The sequence below is a fragment of the Oryzias latipes genome, chromosome 13, assembly GCF_053564925.1.
Source record: "Oryzias latipes strain Hd-rR chromosome 13, Olatipes_Hd-rR_3.1".
Classification (NCBI taxonomy): Eukaryota; Metazoa; Chordata; class Actinopteri; order Beloniformes; family Adrianichthyidae; genus Oryzias; species Oryzias latipes.
The window spans coordinates 19,724,656-19,743,945 of NC_136249.1; the positions used below are offsets into that span (position 1 = coordinate 19,724,656).

Genomic DNA, 19,290 nt, shown 5'->3' on the forward strand with positions numbered 1-19,290 from the left:
TTCAATGATTTATGATCTTCACTGGTGTCCATGGATTACATGAAATCTTTCCACCTTTATCCACCTTTGTCATGGTAGGGAGAACACGTCAAAGTAAGGGTGGGGGTCATCTAAGATAGCACAAGGGTTAATTTGATTATGCCAACTGATCAAAAAACCTGTGTCGTTTTCTAGGACATCATTTGTGCAGCGCGGTAGTAGTTCAGAAATTTGTTTCTGAGATGTGAGTGGGACTGGTGATGTTAGGGGTGTAATAATACATTTTAACGATTCGATTCATTCAGTACAGACTAAAAGTTTGGACACACCTTCTCATTCAAATGAATGGGAAGGTGTGTCCAAACCTTTGGTCTGTACTGTATGTGTATTGTTTACATTTTGTATATATATATATGTATAAAAAACCTCTATGAGAAAATGCTACAAGAACAAGTTAAGAAAAAACACGATTCTCATTGGAGTTTGTCTTTAACGTTTAGCCCAACTAAAACCACTCAAAACAAACAGACTGTAGGTCAAACGTGCTGAATTTAGCCTGCTGCCTCACGGAAGTTTATCCTGGAACACCATCCCAGTCTCCCTCCCTCCCTCCGTGTTTTGCCTCCCTCCCGCCGAGGCAGGGCGGGGCGGACTGTGCGTGACTCACAGCCCGTGTTTGTTCATACTACTTTGAGCGCCATCTTGTTCGTAACTCCCCCACGTATGTGGCTGATGAGTTTCTTCTTGTGAGGAGGAGGAGGAGGAGAAGAAGGGGGAGGAAGGGGGAGGAGAAGAGGGGGGGGTCCTGTTGCCCTATTTTCCAGCTTTGGACCGGGGACCTCTCTCCCTGTGAAGCTGCACTCGCTGTCCTGGTTTTCTCAGAGAAATTCAGCGTTTCTCTCTTACAGGACAGAAATGAGCATCGAAACGCTCCTGGAAGCTGCCAAGTTTTTGGAACTGCAAGCCCAGCAACAACAGAAGACACGTGGTAAGTTATTCATATTTTTATTATGTGTAGTAAATATATGTATTACTCTACATAAATTACCAGGAGGGCACGTGGTTAAAACTTGGCATGCTGGGAGATATGTGTGTCAGATATTTTTAAGTGTTTTCCTTTTGGGGCTTTTGAGTGGCAGTGAACGCGCGTGCATCCCGCGGGAATGAAAATGACAGAAATGGTTGAAGGGCTTGTTGTGTGGAAGGCTTTGACATTTTAGTTTTACTTTCGTATTCCATTAGTTTTGTATTTCCGAATGGTTTATGGGTTTCAAATTGAGCTCGTTTCATTTAATAGAAAAATTGGTGCCCAGTTTTAAATCAAAGTAGCGCCTGAATGGAAGATGTTGCTGCAGTGTCGGGGGGTTACTGCATCGAAACCTGCTGCATTCGTGAGCAGCAGGCTCCATGGCGGCGCTTAGGGGTTTATTTATATGGTTTGTTATGCGTTACTATATTATTTTTGAACAAATAAAGCCAAGTATTTGTTTGAAAATGACCGAAAACCTAAAGGGGTGATGATGGGCGGTGGCGCGGGGGATGCCAGACTCCTTTGATGTGATGACCTGACACCCTTTATCAACAGTAAGGTCACGTGCATCCGTTCCCCGACGATCTTTGGTTGGTTAAATATATTTACTATAGTTTTGACCCAAAATTGCGTGACTACTTTAATGTCACAAACCTAAACAAGACAACAAACTCGTTCAAGGCTCATGGAGACTTTCAGTGTCTGTCTATGACGCGCTTTCTGCAAGCCACGCCCCTAGATTTTTAAGATAATTCCTGCGCCGCCCCTGTCACCACGTGCGCGGCGGGCAACCCCTCCCAAAGATCGTCTATGAAGCCGATGAGTCACTACTGTTGTGAGTCTGGGCTGGTCAGGCTTTAAAAACAAATTCTAACAATTTGAATAAACATAAAGTTCAGTAGTTGAGCACATTGTAATCTATGCTGTAAACGGTATCTAGTTTTTGTTCTTAACGCATAATACATCTTAATTTTGTTAAGATGTATAGATAAATAAATGGATTCTACACCAATGTTGCTTATCTTTGATGGTAAAGGGAGAAAAAGGATGATTGCGCATTAGTCCTATAGAAAAAACCCCATGTTTGACTTGGGTTTTCTTGCATTATTAATTTAAGTTAATCTGCTGCGGCAGGATGTATTTTATTTTGAAAGGAACTCGTTTGTTCTGCTGTGAAAAGTAAAAACTGTTAAAGTTATTATGGAAAATCTAACTAATTAAATGATTGTAAATATATATTAGTTTGGCTGAATTAATTTTCATTTTTTAAACTGTTGGAATAATGGCCACACAAACATAATCCTTGGGCTAGATGATTATACCAAAGTTTACCTTAAAACATCGTTGTTTTGCATGAATGCACAGTGTAGAGTCATTATATGGTCAAGAGTGAGAGCTCCTGTCTGTTTCCACTCTCAGCTCCTCCTGTCTCCCTGCATTGGGAAACCAACTTCCTCCCCTTCTGTCCCTCCTCCTCCTCCTCTGCTACTGTAGAGCAGGTCACTATGGGGAAGAAACTAGGCCAGTGTTTCTCTGTGCTGCTGCAGTTATATAATGCCGACAGAAAATCCTTTTTAAGCTTTTCACATATTTCCCTTTTCCTGCCGTGCTTTTGTTCTCACCAAGTTTCTAAGTGATGACTCTGCTGTCATGTGTGACCTCTTCCAAGAGCTTGGCCCAGTCATTAGAACATCCTGTTCTTTTTGAGCTCAGTATTATCACTTTGAAGAGATATGTTTAGCCTAAAATCACAACTTCACATGTTAATATTTCACTGTAAAGACTTTTTCATGTGATGGAGTTGCTGTTCAGGGCCAGAAATCCTCTTTTCTTTCCTTTTTTATAAAATAACTTATGCATTTTGAAAGCAGAATTGTGCATTTATCTATCTTTCATGATCACTTGATTCCATCTTTTTTAGGTTAAAGTGACACTTGTTTACTGAACTCTTGGAGTGAGGAATCGGTGTAGCAACTGGATGGGTTAGTTGGCTGCGTGTAGGACTGGCGAATGTGAAACCAGGGTTTATTTCAGGGGGTGCAATGAGCTTCATCCAGGGTGGGTCCTTGGGCAAGACCCTTCACGCCACTGCCTAACCATGTAGCCACAAGGGGACCCAAGTCCGGATCCCCCTATGCCGGTCCTTGGCCCGGAAAAAATACAGGGTTGTGTCAGGAAGAACATCAAGCGTGAAAATCTCTGTCAAACCAGCTGTGTGAATCGGTCAAAGCTGATACTTTACTGAAAAAACAGTAAGTGATCAATTCTCTGTCTGGTGATACAGATATGAGTTTGCACCATAAAATTCTGCTCTGATACAAAATCCGATCAACACCTACCGTAACTACAAAAAAGAATTAAGGCATTTAGGCACAAATGAACTTACGGTAATTCAATAAGAGGTTTTGAAGTAGAAGCTGTTGAACTGTGTAGTCGGTTATTAAACTCCATGACCTGCACACGCGTGTAACATGTAGATTCTGTAGAAAAGGCTGTTGCCCGCATTCAAAAGAACAAATCTGCAGCTCTGCGGAGCGAATGTGACGCGCTGCAGTGTCCACATCCCCCTCACGATGACATCAATCAACAAACTAACATCCAAACACTTCTGAAGAGCATTGCTGCCATGGCAACCACAGCTTTTTCCTGACAGCATTCATATATTATGAAGTTCGTATCCTCATGGTGGTTGAAGGCGCTGTAGGAGTAATTCATGCTGTCATCAACCACAGGCTTGAAAATAAACATATTTAAGGAAAACATTATGAACAGTTTGTGCTTCTAACATGACTGAATGTTTTTAGTGCTTCCAAAATGTTGCCACATAATAAATTCTCCACATTGTTAGAGCATTTTTTTCTTCTGGACCAAAATAGATGTGTAGTGAGGAGTGCCTCTGGCTGTTGTTGAATGTCGAGCTGACATGTTCTCCGGTTCCCGGCATGGTCAGTGACGGACGGGGATTTCTTTCCTCGTGTCTCTCCATTAAGGCAATAGCCTTCACGTCTTTGTTCTTCAGTCTGTGGAGAATGAAAAGAGGCAAAAAAAGGACCTACGAATCCATCCCTTTTATGGTTGTTGTGCTAAAACCATAGATAGTAATAATATTCATTTTCTGAGGGCACCTGGAGGCCTTTGGGTTTGTTCTACTGACCTGTCTTGGTTTCTCCCACAGAGGAAGATCTTAAGGAAAAGCTGTGTCTGCAGAAGAAGACAGAGTTCAGGCTCTGGGACGTCAACTACAACTCCACAAATCACATCAACAATGTCTCCAAAGTGGAGGAGCGTCGCACAGAGTGCCGCCCGGTACCTGCCCCACCCTCTGTGCCTGTCTCCGTAATCCCCATCCCCGTGGTCACTCCCAACCCCTTAGGCTCTCTCCCTCTGCCTGTTGCCACGCTTTCACCGCCGGCTGCTCCTCCACTCGCGTCCCCAAAGAGAGACCCTCAGTCCCCGCAGGAGCAAAGTGCCGCAGTTCTGCTCTGCTCCTCCCAACCCAAGGCTGACCTCCCGCCCTCCACGGTGACCGGCAACCACAGCCGGCTGATTCAGGACCACCACCAACACCCCCAGCTCATCGCCCAAGCTGACAACACTAAAGTGCACCAGCAGACGCACCAAGCCCTGCTTCAGAACTATCCCGGCCCGATCGTCTCCACCCCAAAGGAGCTCGCTCTGCTCCCTCCCACAGGGCCTGTGTTTCAGCCCTCTCCCCTTCAGAACGGCCCCATCAGCCGGGGCAGTCCTCCCGATGATGGCCGCCAGCTGGACTATAAGAAAAGGCCTGGGGGGTAAGAGTAGAGCAGTTCACTTCCTCCACCAACTAATCAAAGCTGAATTTGGTCGGTTAATTTTTATGTCAACTCACAAAAAAGACTTGCTCTGGTGCACGGCTGAAATGTAGATCTAAAACCACAAGAACAATGGACCATTGTAAAGCATTTGCTAGCAGACTGAAAGAAAAATTTACTACTTTAGTCTTTTTTTATTTGTTCTTTTAAAGGCTTATCATGTCTTTGTTTCAGCAAAACTGATACAATTCTGCTTAAAAAATGTCCCAGTTGTCTAGATTTTAATCTGATTTTTTTGTCATTACTTATCCAGTTGTCTTTTGTGTTGTTGCAGGGCAGGCACAAGAGAAGTACACAACAAGCTGGAGAAAAACAGGTACGTCCAGCGTTTTCTGATTCATAATGACTTATAGTGAAAGTCCTTCACTACAATTCACGTGTCAAAGTTTCTCTGGAATTTGATTCAAGCTCGTGGGTTGTATGTCGGGCTGTTTTACAAGAAAACCTTTGGATTACACAGTAATGGAATAAAATGACACTTTTCTAATTCTGGCTGTCTCGGTGTCTACCCCGGCCGGACAGACGGGCGCACCTGAAGGAGTGCTTCGAAACGCTCAAGAAAAACGTCCCAAACATCGACGAGAAGAAAACCTCCAACCTGAGTGTCCTGAGGAGTGCACTGAGATACATCCAGGTAAATGTCAAACTGAAGATTTAAATGGATTGTTAGGAGATGATGTAATGATTTATGAATAAATCTATTTATATTCCTATAATCCAACAACATCCATCTGTCTGAAGCTAGTTGTTATCAAATTCACCTAAACCATTATTAAATCCTCTTTAAATGAAATAAATCGTTCATTCATTTTCTGTACCGCTTTGTCCCTTTCGGGGTCACGGGGTTGCCGGAGCCTATCCCGGCTACTTGGGCGTAGAAATAAATCGATTATAATCAATATTGAAAAATACAATTTAAACACAAAAAGGAGAAAAAATTAGTCCTAAATTGTTGTTAAAGCAAAATGAGGTTATTTAAGTTAAGGTCCGGTTGTGAATTGTAAATAATTATGTAACTAAACACCACAAGAAAGAATGAGAAACAAAATCTATAAAAAAGAAATGGAACAGAACATTATTATTTTAAATATATAGTTTATTGTTTTGGATGTTTGTTTTAGTGTTTCCATGGAGATCAGCCCAGAAAGCTCAGAGGAACATGAACATGTGTAGATTAGTGTGTATTCAGACTGGACACATTTGGTCCTGTTTAAGTAAACCAGAGTTCGTTTCCCCCAATAATCTGGAACAAGTTTTCAGTCTGAATACACCCAAGCGGACTCTGGTCTGGGACCAGGAACCGCTCTCTGTCCCATCTTTGGAGGTTATTTCGGTTCGTTTCCAATTGGACTGAGCTCTGGTTCGCTCTGAGATGTATCAGTCCGTGTTTGGAGCAGAACAACTGGACCAAAGGGACCAGCGGAGCCGGCCATTATGGGATGTAAACAGAGTAGGAAGGAGGCAACCATGACAATGAGACACAGCAACTCAATTTGATTGGGTGAATGGAGGCTCATTAAAACTACTTGATACCTGTGACTATTCACACTGTTTTCCTTACAATCTATAGAAACACTTATCCTCAGTAACCGTCTTGCAGCATGCCTCTGCTGTACCCAAGTAGCAAGTAAAGTGTTGTACCTGACCTTGATGCAGACGTTCAAAACTGGTCAGCAAAATATAAAGCTTGAATGAATGAAGTATCCCGACAAAGCGCAGGACATCCGTTATTCTTCCTCTAATTGCTTTGCCCTCTGGCCAATGACAGAGGAGATCTTTAGTCACATGGTTTGGTTTACAAGCTTTGGTTTGAAACAGAAATGTCTGGTTGAAGACGATCTGAATACAGACCAAGTGCCAGGTTGAGGACTCGGTCCTGACCAACGGACCTTTCTAGTCCGACTACACCTGTCATGACTACAGTAAGAAAACCCATCATTCAAACATCTGTGATCGTGGTTCTTTCTCGTTTATGTTTGGCCTCTACATTAACTTGTTCCACTGTTGCGTGTGCTTCTCTCAGAGCTGTCATGACTCAGCATGCGCTTGATTGGAGGTTTGTTGTAAACAGTCAAAGGTCCACAGCTGGCTGCGTTTGACAGCTGTGGACATCAATAACTGGAAGTGAGCCTGTGGTACGGCTACAGCGCGACTGGCTTTGAGTAGTTTTGGTAAATGCTATATCCACTCACACTTGGCACACACACTCACATCAGTCATTTCAGTTTTGTGGTCTAAGTGTGGATCCTCTCCTGAGGCGGGAGGGGGGGTGGCACAGGAAAACAGAAAAGGTTCAAGAACGCTGCTTCCACGTAAAGATGTGCACGTGGAAGTCCCCGTCGGCTCTGGCGTGTGCTGCAGGTCGCAGCATTTCTGCGGCTGCAGGTGGACGTTCGGGTTGGGGCTTATGGCAGATGCATTTTGGAAGGATTGTGGAGAAGTCCTTCAGGGCAGTCTGTGAAATGATAAATTCAAACACACTCTTCCTCCAAACATTATCTGACATCTGATCTGGCATTGTGGGTAATTAAACAGAAAATCTACTACTGACACCACTTTTAGAGGGACAAGGACGGTTGCTTATCTGGTGGGGAAAATGACTTCTTCTGTTGGTGGTGGCTTTTTCCATTGACAGAGAAGTGTTGCTTTGTGAAGGCGTGGCATAAAAGACAGGAACTTGAGGGAAAAGTCAAGACAAATGAGTCACAGTGTCCAGCTGTCCACTCACCTGTCCACCTCTATCCTCTTGACTGATTCTGCTTTAACACTAAGATTTTCATTTCCTCTACTATTGGCTTTCTTCTCTTGCTGAACGTCAAAGTGTCCTCGCTGCATCCCAGCAGAGCATGACTCAGCGTAAACATGAAGAAAGTGTACATGAGTTAGACTGCCTCATGTTTTTCCTACTAAACAGAGGTGTGTTTGTGGGTTTCACCCTAAATAAAGGCTCTCTCCTTCAGCCTGTAGCGTGGAAAGCTCAGACAGTAAAATAAGACCTGCTGCCTTCCCGCTCCGCTCTCCCCCTCCCTCGCCGTGCCCTGCCCCTCTAGAGCTTTTAAGGCCACATGAGCAGCAAGCACATGGCTACCCTCAACCGCGTGACGTCACCCCCCTTCCCTCCTGTGCTCAGCCCCCGCCCAGCCCGGCAACAGGCAGGACTGGCTGTTCCACCAGGCTGAGGCTGCCAGCAACAGGGAGGGAGCGGTAAACAGAGCTCGGTTTACTCCACTCCCGCCGTGTTTCCTCTGCGCCGGCTCGGCCTCCAGCGCCCGTTCATAAATGTCAGTCTGATGCCCATAGCTGAAATGCAAAAACAAAAATCTTTATGTCTAACAGGTTTCATTGAAAAATGGGAATTTATGTCACGTTCATTCAACTTTTCAAACACTTTGCGATCGCTTCTTTCGTCTTAGTTGTTCCTCTGATGTTACATCTTAACTCGGAGGAGGTAATTAGGCCAGCTGTGATTTAGAAAAGCTTATCGACAATGAATCAAGTGCAAAGGTAGCCCCCCACCCCCCATTCTTTAACCCAAACAGGCTTTTAATTGTTGAACTCAGGAACCACGTGAAAGCCTCCATCCCAGCTAGAAAGCCTAACAAGACGAGGGTTTATGGCTGCCGGTGTCACAAGACTGTGTGCAGCCGAGCAGACGTGGTGGCATGTCTGCAACGTGGCCTGCTGCGCTGCTGGCCCTTTAAGAGAAGCCAGCCTGAAGCCAGCCTGCACTGCAGAGTACAGCTTGTAATGCTCCCTTTCAACTCGCAGCTATCTGCAGCCCTCCCCGCCTTGTTCTCTGTCAGGCCATGTGCTCAGCACTCGCATTGCCTGTGACAGCTTGTGCGGTGTTTACCTTGCCTACGCGCACACACACACACATGCAAAGTTCAGCCTGTCGTGGCACTAATCTAGATTTTTATACACAAACTGAGCTGAGATGAGGTCTCATCCCTGTGGGAGGAGGAGGCGGTGGCAGCGGCTCGGTTGCTCAGGGGAACGTGGTCATGTGTGAGGAATCAAAAGGGTACTAGGGATCTAGTTGGCCGGCCAACCTGGTGACATGACTAACAGGATAATGAAGACATGTGCATCTGTTAGCACTTATTTATCAGGGTTATGCTTGATCTCCGCTAGTTCCAAAAAGATGACATTGATGCCGGCCGCTTCTGTAAAACGGAGAGTTCATCGGGTCCGAGTGTTTTGTGGAGCGTTCCTCATCCCTCTATGAGTCACAGGTTGAAACACACTCCGTTGTTGAACCACACACACACGGGTGTCTGACCTACTTGATCGTCCTTCACAGCTGTTGGAGAAAAAAAACGTTCAGGTGTTCACATATTGTCAGAAGATAATTCAACACCGCCTTTTTTTATTTTTTTAACATGAAAGTGTACATTAGTTTGAGGTTACCAAGGATACCATGGGAGGATTTGTCTAGTTTCCCTGACAACCAGCTTGGGCTAAATGACAGTGCTGGGTATGGAGACACATATACGTTCAGACTGATGGATGGAGCTCAGCAGCTGACTGTTGAGGGAGCGCACGGCGAGGAGCACACGCTAGAAATCAATACTGCTCTGTGAACTGTTCTCCTCATGCCTTCACATGGAGTAAACAACAACAAGACACAAACATGGCTCCAAAAAGATGTATTTTATTTAAAAAAAACAACAACTCAACTGATACTTGATAGCATTTAAATCAGAGTTGATGATCCCTGCAGTAAAAAGAAGCAGGACGCTCCCTCATTAGGCTTACAATCATCTCGATGTGTACAAATTCATCACAATTTTTTGGAGCTTTAGGATGTGAGTGACGGTGAAGGCCTCCATGTGGGCAGCAGCAGAAGTGCAGATGCATTTCTAATCCTGGATAAAAGAGCAGACAGACAGGTGCCAAATCACTCAGGGCCCGCCTGTTGTCCCCGCTTTGCTATTTACGTCCACGCTCATTGTGTTCTCATCTGCACAAAACACAGGAAATGATCTCACAGTTTAGGGAAGAGAGGAGTGAAAGCAACACTTTAGCCGCAAACATTCATTTATTTTGATTGTGCAGACAGCTGACCTGCACATTTGCGGTACGCTTACAGAGGCTTGAACACTAACAGGAAGTCCACCTTTTTGGGAAGAGCAGCTTTATGATCTTGAGTCATCAAGTTTCACAGTCACTTCTCTAAGCGAGAGGATGGAGCATGGGAGGACGGATGACTTTGAATAATGCGCCTGACGACAGTGTTTGGTTTAAAAAGCCTCCAGGACCACAAGGAGCCAACAGCTCTGGCGTTTTATGTTGGGTTTGTGTAGCTAAAGAAATAGTTCTTTAAACAGTCGGTGCTGAGGAAATGACTTCTCTTAAAGTCAAATGTGGAGTTTTGGTGAAGTTTGCCTGGGTTTGCCGCTCTAACTTGCCGTGCTGCAGGAAGTCCAGCTCTTGTCAGCTGCTTCTGTGAAACTGGGTCACCTGGAGTCACTGCCGGGAAGCTCCTCCCACTTTCCTCCCTGCTCTCTTCCTCCTTGATATTTTCGCTCTCTATAGTTGTTCTAGTTTTGACTGAAAGCATCACGTTTATTTTAATTTGCAAAACGCCAAAAGACCAGAACCCTGCGGGGGGTTTGCTGCATAAAAACAAACAGATATTTGGTGCCTTTTTAGGTTCACAGTAGGAAGTTTTTTTTGTTGTTGTTTGTTACTGAGGCATTACTCTACATTTTAAAGATCTAAAAGCTGCAGCTTTTAAGTATGAAGCAAAAATCCATTTCTTCCATTTAAGTTGTCATTCGTTGCTCAGTCTGAGCAGATTTCTGTCACAGATGGGATGAACAGCCCCATCGCCACTTCAGCACGTTCCTCTGCCTGATATTGTTCCAGACGTTGAAGCGCAAGGAGAAGGAATACGAACATGACATGGAGAGACTGGCCAGAGAGAAGATTGCCACACAACAGCGGCTAGCAGACCTGAAGAACGAGCTGAGCCAGTGGATGGACGTGATCGAGATCGAGCGTGTCGTCCGACAGACCGTGCAGCCAGAGGAAGACCAGGTGTCCACTTCCACAGCCTCAGGTAAAGGGGGAGGGACATTTGAATCGGCCTGTCAGTGCCGCAAACTAATCTCAAGACAAGTTCTGACCTTTTTAGAAATGGTCTGTCTTTGGTGTTGCAGAGGGTGAAGACATTCTGGACGAAGACATGGAAGAAGAGGCTGCACAAAGACCACACACTGCCTTACCCGCTCTGCCTCACAACATGAAACCTGAGCTGCTCAAGACTGCCACGCACATCCAGCCTCCCGCCCCGACACCCACTCCCTCCATCATCTCTCATCACAACTCCATCCAGAACAAAGTCCCCCTGCTCCAGGCGCAGACGCTTCTCGCAACTCCCCCCCAGCCGCCCTTGAAGCCCGCAGCCTCGTTCACCCTCGCAGCCCCTACATCAGGCATGGTCACTGCAGGTCAGCCCATAATCCCCCCCCAGGCTCAGATGGCAACCCCACCCAGCGTGCATCCAACTGTCATTGCCCACGCGTCAGTGTCCCACCCTTCAGTCATCCAAGCAGTGAATCACGTCATCCACGCGGGGGGCCCGAAACATGTCGCCCAGCTGGCCCCCTCCACAACCACTAGTTCTGTGCAGTTGACCCCCAGTCACCAGCCCATCGGACATATCACTGTGCACCCTGTGGCTCACCTCAGCCAACACATATCTGCCCTGTACCCCCAACAGATATCTGTCACACAGCCAGCGGTGGTGGGTCATATCACTTCCACGCTGAACCACCCCCACCCTCAGGTGAACGGCACTGTCCCTCCCCAAGCAGCTGCCACCATTGTAGGAAAGCAGGCAGCTGTAAGCGCCCAAATGATGGCACACCCCTCGCAGCTGGTGGGACAGACAGTGCTCAACCCCGTGACAATGGTGACTATGTCATCATTTCCCATCAGCACTCTGAAGCTCACCTGAACACTGCCAGGAGGTGCTCCTAGGCGACAACGCCACACCGACCAGAGGAACTCCCCGCTCTGATCCGGCCGTTAAACATAGTGCACCAAATCTGTGGGATTTGAAGAGTTTGATGGTCATTCAGAACAGGGCAGCAGGCCCAGAGCTGGAACAGTCCTAAGATCCGACGCAAACGCCTGCCAGCACCAGCCAAAGCTTGCTGACCACAGTGTCCTGAATTAGAGATAAAGCGGGCGGTGTCGTGTTATGTGCACAGATGAGCGGTTCTAGTCATTAAATGCTATCTAGATAAAACTATAGTTCTGACGACCCAAGGCTAAGAGTGTCTCACACAGGAAAACATTTTGCACTGACTCTTAAAAAGGCTGTGTAGGTTTTAGGAGAGCTGGACCTCCAGCAGACTGAGAATGTGATTTAGTGGAGCTCCTCCTCTCCAGCAGCAGCAGCAGCAGCACATGCTGCCAGGCTGGAGTTAAACCCCGGACCGAACTCACCTCTGCCCCGGAGCGGCAGTCTTCAGGGTTCTGTGCACACTGCAACAGCTCCCCCTTCTGCCTGAAGCGGCTCCTCATGATAAAGAAACACTGATGGATAGAAAATACAGGAAATTAATAATGTGCAACTTTGTCTGGTTTTGGTTTCTGACAATCAATTTTTTTGGACAATATCAATATTTGTTCTTTTAAACAAACTTGTGAAGTCTAGCAGAATGCAGTCCTTTTTTTTTTACACAGCTGCTATTTAGGTTTAAATCATTTTACCAAATAAGATCTATTTGCATCGATGGAATATAAACGCGAGCTAAGTCCTGGGTTTACATAAAGAGGTCCACAAAGTTTAGTAAAGTACGTTTCTTTGCAGATGATAGTTGGGTGTGTGTCTGCATGCTGTGAATGCATGCTGTGGTGTTGTTCATGTTGTGCTACCTTAAACTCAGAACTCAAACTCGTGCTTTGTGCTGGAAGCCCTGGGTCTGCGTATGACTGTGGCAAAGGTTTTGAAGGATTTAAGCGGGGTGCAGAGAGACTTTTAACAGTTCATGTTTAACTTTCAGAGCATCCTTTATCAAAGCTAGCACTGTGAACCTTTTCTGCCGTCTCCTTGCAGGTGACGCAGCACTTAGCCGGACAGCAATACGCTGTGCTCTCCTGAATGAATCTGAATGTACTGATGTCTGACAGGATGTGGAGCAGAGCACTCCAGATGAAAATGAAAATGACATTATTATAGTAACATTTACAAGATTTTCTATTTATAATTTTAATGTTGCTTGTTTCTGAATACTGATGTTTAATGTAAAATTTATCCTCCCCCCCCCATTGTTGGGACCATGTATAGTGCTGTGTAAGAAGAGGTAACATGAGAGACCTCTTCCCTTTATTAATTTGAAACTCAGCTACTTCAGATTATATTCAGCCCTTACATTTTAACATTTTGTTTTAATGCAATACTGAAGCAGGGATTGTGGGTATTTTGTTTTTGTTTGTTTCTTGTGGGAACCCCCCCCCCCCCCTGTCAGATTTTGTGCTAAAGATTGTGGGACGTCACATTTTCCAACGATTTCAGCAAAACTCATGTTTAAAAGTCAAACAGGGATAAATATACTTGAAGAAGTAAGTTTACTTGTGTGTTTTCCCTATGGAGAAAGTTCAAGGTGTATATAGCCTGTAAATGTTGGGCTGCATATAGATATAACTGTATCATCTAAAGAGATTGGAGATAATTTCAATTTTAAAATCTATTAAAAAAGAGACTTAATAAATTGTTTTATGTTTACACATGTTCAGTTGTGGCTTTTTTCCTCCTTTAAAAAAAACACTAAACATACTATGACTGCAATTAGAATATTTCATTGAGTTTTGTGGTTTTTCCCTCATTTTTTTGTGGTTTACTAATCAATTGAGGATTTGCTGTCTTTAACCCTTGTGCTATCCTATGACCCCCCCCTTCCATTGACGTGTTCTCCCTACCATGACAAAGGTGGATAAAGGTGGAGAGATTTCATGTAATCCATGGACACCAGTGAAGATCACAAATCATTGAAGAAAAAAGGTTCAGAGCACTGTCTAGTGGGTCTAGATGACCCAACTCCCAATGTTAAAGTTCATTTTGAAAATGAAAAAGCATTTCTGGTTTTGACTTTGCTTTTTATTTATGCTACATAATCGCTTCCATAATTCCAAACCAATTCAGTCCAGATCATCAATTAATTTGCCTCAATTGTTTAAAAAGGCTTAAATAAATGACACACATCATTGTTCAGCTTTCAGAATAATCCTTTAGGGGTCGCTACAACAAACCAGCTTTCTCTGATTGGTTTGGCAGAGATTTCCCGTGTTAACCAACTGAGCTGTATCATTACGCAGGTATTCAATTAAGGGACTTCCTGCAGCTCATACTTCTGTAAATTAAACACTGTATTTACGCTATTTTTTTAATTTTACAATATGGGCAATAGAAAATATTGAAAATATATTCAACTGAAAAGAAACGATATGAGAAAAGAATTTTATTCATGTTTTCTTATAACATTCAAATTTTTACATGCTGTCCTGTTCAAAACCGTTTCATTTCAACTTTGCTACATAAATATTTTCAAAAATGTAGAATACCAAGAAAAAAAAAATCAAACAATCTCAAACAGTATTGCCCGACTCACAAATAAAAAGAATAAGGAATGTTGTTTTCTTTTTAAACAAAAGCCACACAAGTCAGAGCAATCTTAAAAAAGTAACTGGCAAAAAAACATTTTTTGGGTCACATAAGATTGTAATTCTTCTCTAGAAATAATTAAATCTTCCTTTTGGACAACATGTTGGAAAAAAGGAAATAAAACCCCCAAAAAGATTAACAAGAAAGTTCCTTAGAAATAAGAACATGAAACCAACCTCAGAAATGAACAAAGTCTGACTTTTACTTTCAGGGTTATGTAAAAATAAATAATCTCTTCTGGAAGCCCATGCTATGCAAATCCTGCATATCTTCTAAATTCTTCTAGATTTCATCGAAGACCAGACATTTTTTTTTGTTTTTAAGGTTCACCTTTCAGCATGTTGACATGGTGGGGAGAAAGCATTCAACTCCAACCAACAACCACTTCAGTCATAAACATCCATAAAGTCTGGTGTCAGTTATTCAAAGGATGCAGACACATTTAAATGTACACAAAGAGGAAGTAAATAGAGAAAGAAATCAAGAGTGCATCTGCATCACCTTCAAATCTACTTTGGAGTATAAAAATAATAGACAGTTTGTGAATGAGATAAAGAAATTTAAATACCGTATTTACAAATTGGTCTATTGAGAAATAAACAGATCACCTAACAAGCATGTTATCGATCGTGTGGTGATACAAAATGATATGTGGCAGTTCTGTTCATCAATCAGAAGGGCAGATCAGGTGTTTTTTGGACACAAATCTAAAAAGTTCTGCAGAAAATAAAGGGGTTGCAAAGGTCACAACATCGTAGCTCATCCTCTTTACCGTCCCCTTGTAATCTTCAGTGGATGACACAGAGCGCTGTGTGTGTGAATACGACTAGGAGTGGAAGACAGAGTCCTCTTTCTGTGATGCAGTGTTATTAATGGCCGTCCTTCTGAGTGATCAAATGGTCCTGGATCCTCTGCAGCATCTCCTGCATCTGCCGCAGCTGTGAGGAGACATGAAGAAGACGTTAGAGACGCGGCTTTGACAGCCGTCCCGTCGACCGGCTGTGCTGCTTTATCAGGCTACGCTCTTCATACATGACTGCACAGATCAATAACCAATCAGAGATCATGTGACAAGTCATGTGATCTGAACTGGAGGGAAGCAGCGCATCCTTTTAACTGAGCTGCAGAATGAGTCATGACAAAAGTCAAACGGGTTTGTTTCATTTCTCCTGAACTATCCCATTAAAACACACACACATTCATAGACTCCTAACAGGAGAAACATGTTTTTATGTGGAAAATGTCATGTCAGGAATCCTTTACTTGCTTCTCTTGCAGGAAAAGCTATCTGGGGTTAACACAGAAAATGTGATAAACAGATGAGGAAGACAAACTTTATTGATTGAAATGAGGAGATTCTGCAGGATTTGTGGAGGGAGAAGGGAAGGAAGTCAACAGCTTTATTTGCATTTGATTTTAACATTAGGGCTGAGCCAGACTTTCACAACACAACTAAATCCACACACAAAAAAATAATAACTTTTGAAAAATATTTTATAGTAGGCATATAGTTAAATAAATGTAGCTAAAAATGTTTTTTATAAAGGCTTCTCATAAAAACAAAAATATTTACTCTAAAGCTAGATAGTTACATTAACATTTAATAAATACTACCATTTGGCTTTCACAGTTTAGATTAGAGCTGTCAAGAACAAATAGATTCCTTTTTCAACAAACTTTTTAAAACTTTTCACAACTGACTAAATGATTAAATCAGAATTCCATTTTCAGTCTAGAAATCAAATTAAAATACTCTAATTAATTTAACAAAAAAATTGTTTTTTACTTTGTTTATTAACATTTCAGGGACTGTTAGCCTTATATTCTAAAATAAACTTAGAAAGATTTTTGATTAAAAAAAATCAAGGTTGTTATTGCAGTTCTAAATTTTGAAATCATATTGAAACTTTTGACTAAAACTGGACCTCACTGTAACACTGGTTTGTTTTTCCCTTGTAGCTTCAAATTACAAAATGAATAAATGCTTATGATTTCATATTTTAAAGGCGTTAATAAAGTGTGAAATACATAAATACATTATTTCCTGTTTGTGGGTTAAAATAAAATCTAACTGGACATGAAATTGGGCTTAAAGGTGAAGAAAATCTTGCAGTGTTTTTCTGGTCAGTGTTTTTCCTGGTCAGGCTCTGAGTGCTCAGAGTTGTGAGGAGCCTCATGCTCTTGGTCATGATGCGACTCCTGTTCGTGGTTGGCGTGCTGTACCTCCTCATCTTTCTCTCGGATGAGCTTTTCTGTTTCGCTCTCCGACACTGCAGGCCCCATGGGTATGGGGAAGTCTGTGCCACTCTCCCTGGTTAGCTTACTGCACACAGGTGTGAGTAGAAAGAAACATGTCAGTATCACAGGGAATAAAAAAAATGTTTCAACAATAATCATTTCATTTGTTCATATTTCCAGTCTGACATTGGAAAGTGTTTTCAACCACATGCCACATGCGCATACTTGCGGTTGCGCTCCTTCACGACCATGCGGGTCATGCTCTGGATGCACTGGGCTCTGTAGTTCTCATAGTGAGTCTCTCGGGTCACATCTTTGAGGTCTTGCATGTGTGTGCGAACAAGCATGTTCCTCAGCTTCACAAAATCACAGTGTGCCGAATTCTCAACTGCAACCGACAGAGATATAGTCAGCAGCATTCAGCGTTTCTTTTTCAAAAGATTAAAGATAAAACAAGCTTAAAGGTAAACCCACTTGAACCGTGACATGTCTGCAGCATGCCAACAATGACCTGACAATGTAAATGAAGTGACTTGTTAACTGACCTTCAACAATGCCCCATGGGTAGAGACGGCCTCGCACTCTTTTCCCTTTTGCCTCCACCACGGTGTTGCTACCGATTACTGCAAAAGGAATGCTTTCCTTCAAGGCAGAACAGAAGAACCAGAACATTAGCCGAGCGCGGCTAGTCTGCAGCTCACCGCTCCCCCCCAGGGGATGGGCCAAAATGCAGAGAAGAATTTCCCCATTGTGGGATAAATAAAGTATCAATTATTATTATTATTATTATTAGAATACTGTGCAAACGGGGTTGTAGAAAGTCGGACTGTAATACTGGACCACTGCAGCAAATAGTGCTGCAGTGCAGCAATGTCTATCCGCAGATGGCCTCTCTGTTTTCTCCATCTTCAGTCTTTCTCATGTTGAACTAATGGGGGATTTTTCAGCAGATTTTAGGGTAGAATTTAGCTTTTAACCCTGATGATGAAAACAGATGGAACTCTATATCTCCAGACTCTCTTCTGTACAGCTTTTACTAGTATCTACCCAGTGACAGGAGCAAAACAGATATGCTGCGTCATAGATGGCCCCTCCCATCTACATCACACAGTTAGGAATGACTCATTAAGATTTAACGGCACTAAGGTCATATGTTCTTTTGTGATATACGGTTACAGGTGTCCTATTTATTAAATTATTGGATTTGTTCAGGTCCTTCAATCAGTTCTAAATAGATGCACTTGTAAAAAAATTATTTGCATTTAAAAAAGAGCTCGTGGTTTTCATAGAATCATGTCTAAGAATTAGTTATTTCATGAACAGGTTTAGGTTGTTGATGTTTTTTAATCAAACCCTGCTTTTAAAAAAATCCAAAACAGAAGTAAAGATACTTTACTTTAATCTTTTCTTCAAACAGCAAACATTCTGACTAAGAAAAAAAAACAATTTAAAGAGTAAAACTAAAGCTTTTCCTCTGGAAATTACTTTGAAAAAGTTTTGACCAAGCGCTTGTGTTCAGACGATATGCTGATTTGGTTCAGAAACTTAAATTATTGAGCAAATCTTAGAGTTTGTAGGATGAAGAACTCTTATCACCCCTTTAAACTGTGTGAAGAGACAGACGTGACAGTCTAATGCACACCTTTAACTCAAGGTCTTGTTGCTTGAACTCCTCATCTTCATCAGAGTCACAGTCGGGAAATTGATAGATCTTGATTCCATACTGCTCAATTTCCTCCCTGATCTGTGTGAATAGATGAAGGGGAGAAATGACCGATGGTTCTTTGAGGGTATTACCCCAGTAATAATCAAAGTATGCACATTTTATTGTCTTACCTTTATTTTCTTTTTCTGGACCTCAGTCGGAGTGAGCGTGTCGGCTTTAGCCAACACCGGGACGATGTTGACCTTCTCGTGCAGAGCTTTCATGAATTCCACATCAAGAGGTCGAAGGCTGGAGGATGAGCAATGCAGTACATCATCTCACATGAAGCCCAAAGCTTTTTGTTTTGGCTAGTGAAACCGATCAGTCAGGGAAGGACACCGCTGTACGTTCATGACTCCAGCACACCAGTAGAGGGAGTCGTTTCTCCATCTCTGACACTTAAAAATGCACTGCAGTGATGCCTCCATCACTGTACATTATCCCATGTTTGACCCACAGCATGTAGAGAGTGAGGAACACGTCAATTCTTTCTATTTAATTGCTGTGTTTGTCTGAGACAAACACAAACAGCAGTGTGGAGCGGTGCAAGTGAACCCTTGTGATGTCTTATGAGACTTTTTAAACAAACGTCATGCTTTTCAGCATAAACGCATAAAACAGCATCAGAGTGCAGCATAACTAATCCCTAGAGGAAGACTGCAGCTTTGGCGTACCCATGGCCGAAGGGGGAAATGAAATAGAGGCAGCAGTGAACGCGGTTGTCCTGGATGTTCTTGCGGTTGAGTCCACTCTCGTCCCTGAAGTATTGCTCAAACTGCTGGTCGATGTAGTCAGCCACTGACTTCCAACT

The 19,290-nt window shown here is 43.1% G+C and overlaps 2 protein-coding genes across 7 annotated transcripts in view; one reads left to right on the forward strand and one right to left on the reverse strand.

Moving 5' to 3' along the window:
• The first annotated feature begins 635 nt into the window (after window positions 1–635).
• mnta (MAX network transcriptional repressor a) lies at window positions 636–13,604 on the forward strand. The gene is made up of 6 exons (XM_004075687.5): window positions 636–967; window positions 4,185–4,800; window positions 5,135–5,176; window positions 5,383–5,494; window positions 10,732–10,924; window positions 11,025–13,604. Exons 1-6 carry the CDS (start codon window positions 895–897, stop codon window positions 11,822–11,824), a joined length of 1,836 nt encoding a protein of 611 aa, XP_004075735.1. The 5' UTR covers window positions 636–894; the 3' UTR covers window positions 11,825–13,604.
• Window positions 13,605–14,318: 714 nt separating this feature from the next.
• septin4b (septin 4b) overlaps window positions 14,319–19,290 on the reverse strand; it is a 31,284-nt gene continuing 26,312 nt past the window's right edge. For all 6 annotated transcript variants that reach the window (XM_011482599.4, XM_011482598.4, XM_078930051.1 and 3 more), the window contains 7 exons: window positions 19,154–19,288; window positions 18,611–18,728; window positions 18,417–18,518; window positions 17,320–17,416; window positions 17,000–17,162; window positions 16,760–16,859; window positions 14,319–15,474 (listed from right to left, as the gene is read on the reverse strand). In XM_011482599.4, coding sequence (XP_011480901.3) covers window positions 15,406–15,474; window positions 16,760–16,859; window positions 17,000–17,162; window positions 17,320–17,416; window positions 18,417–18,518; window positions 18,611–18,728; window positions 19,154–19,288 — 784 coding nt within the window. In that variant the 3' untranslated portion in view covers window positions 14,319–15,405. The remainder of the gene's footprint in view (window positions 15,475–16,759; window positions 16,860–16,999; window positions 17,163–17,319; window positions 17,417–18,416; window positions 18,519–18,610; window positions 18,729–19,153; window positions 19,289–19,290) is intronic.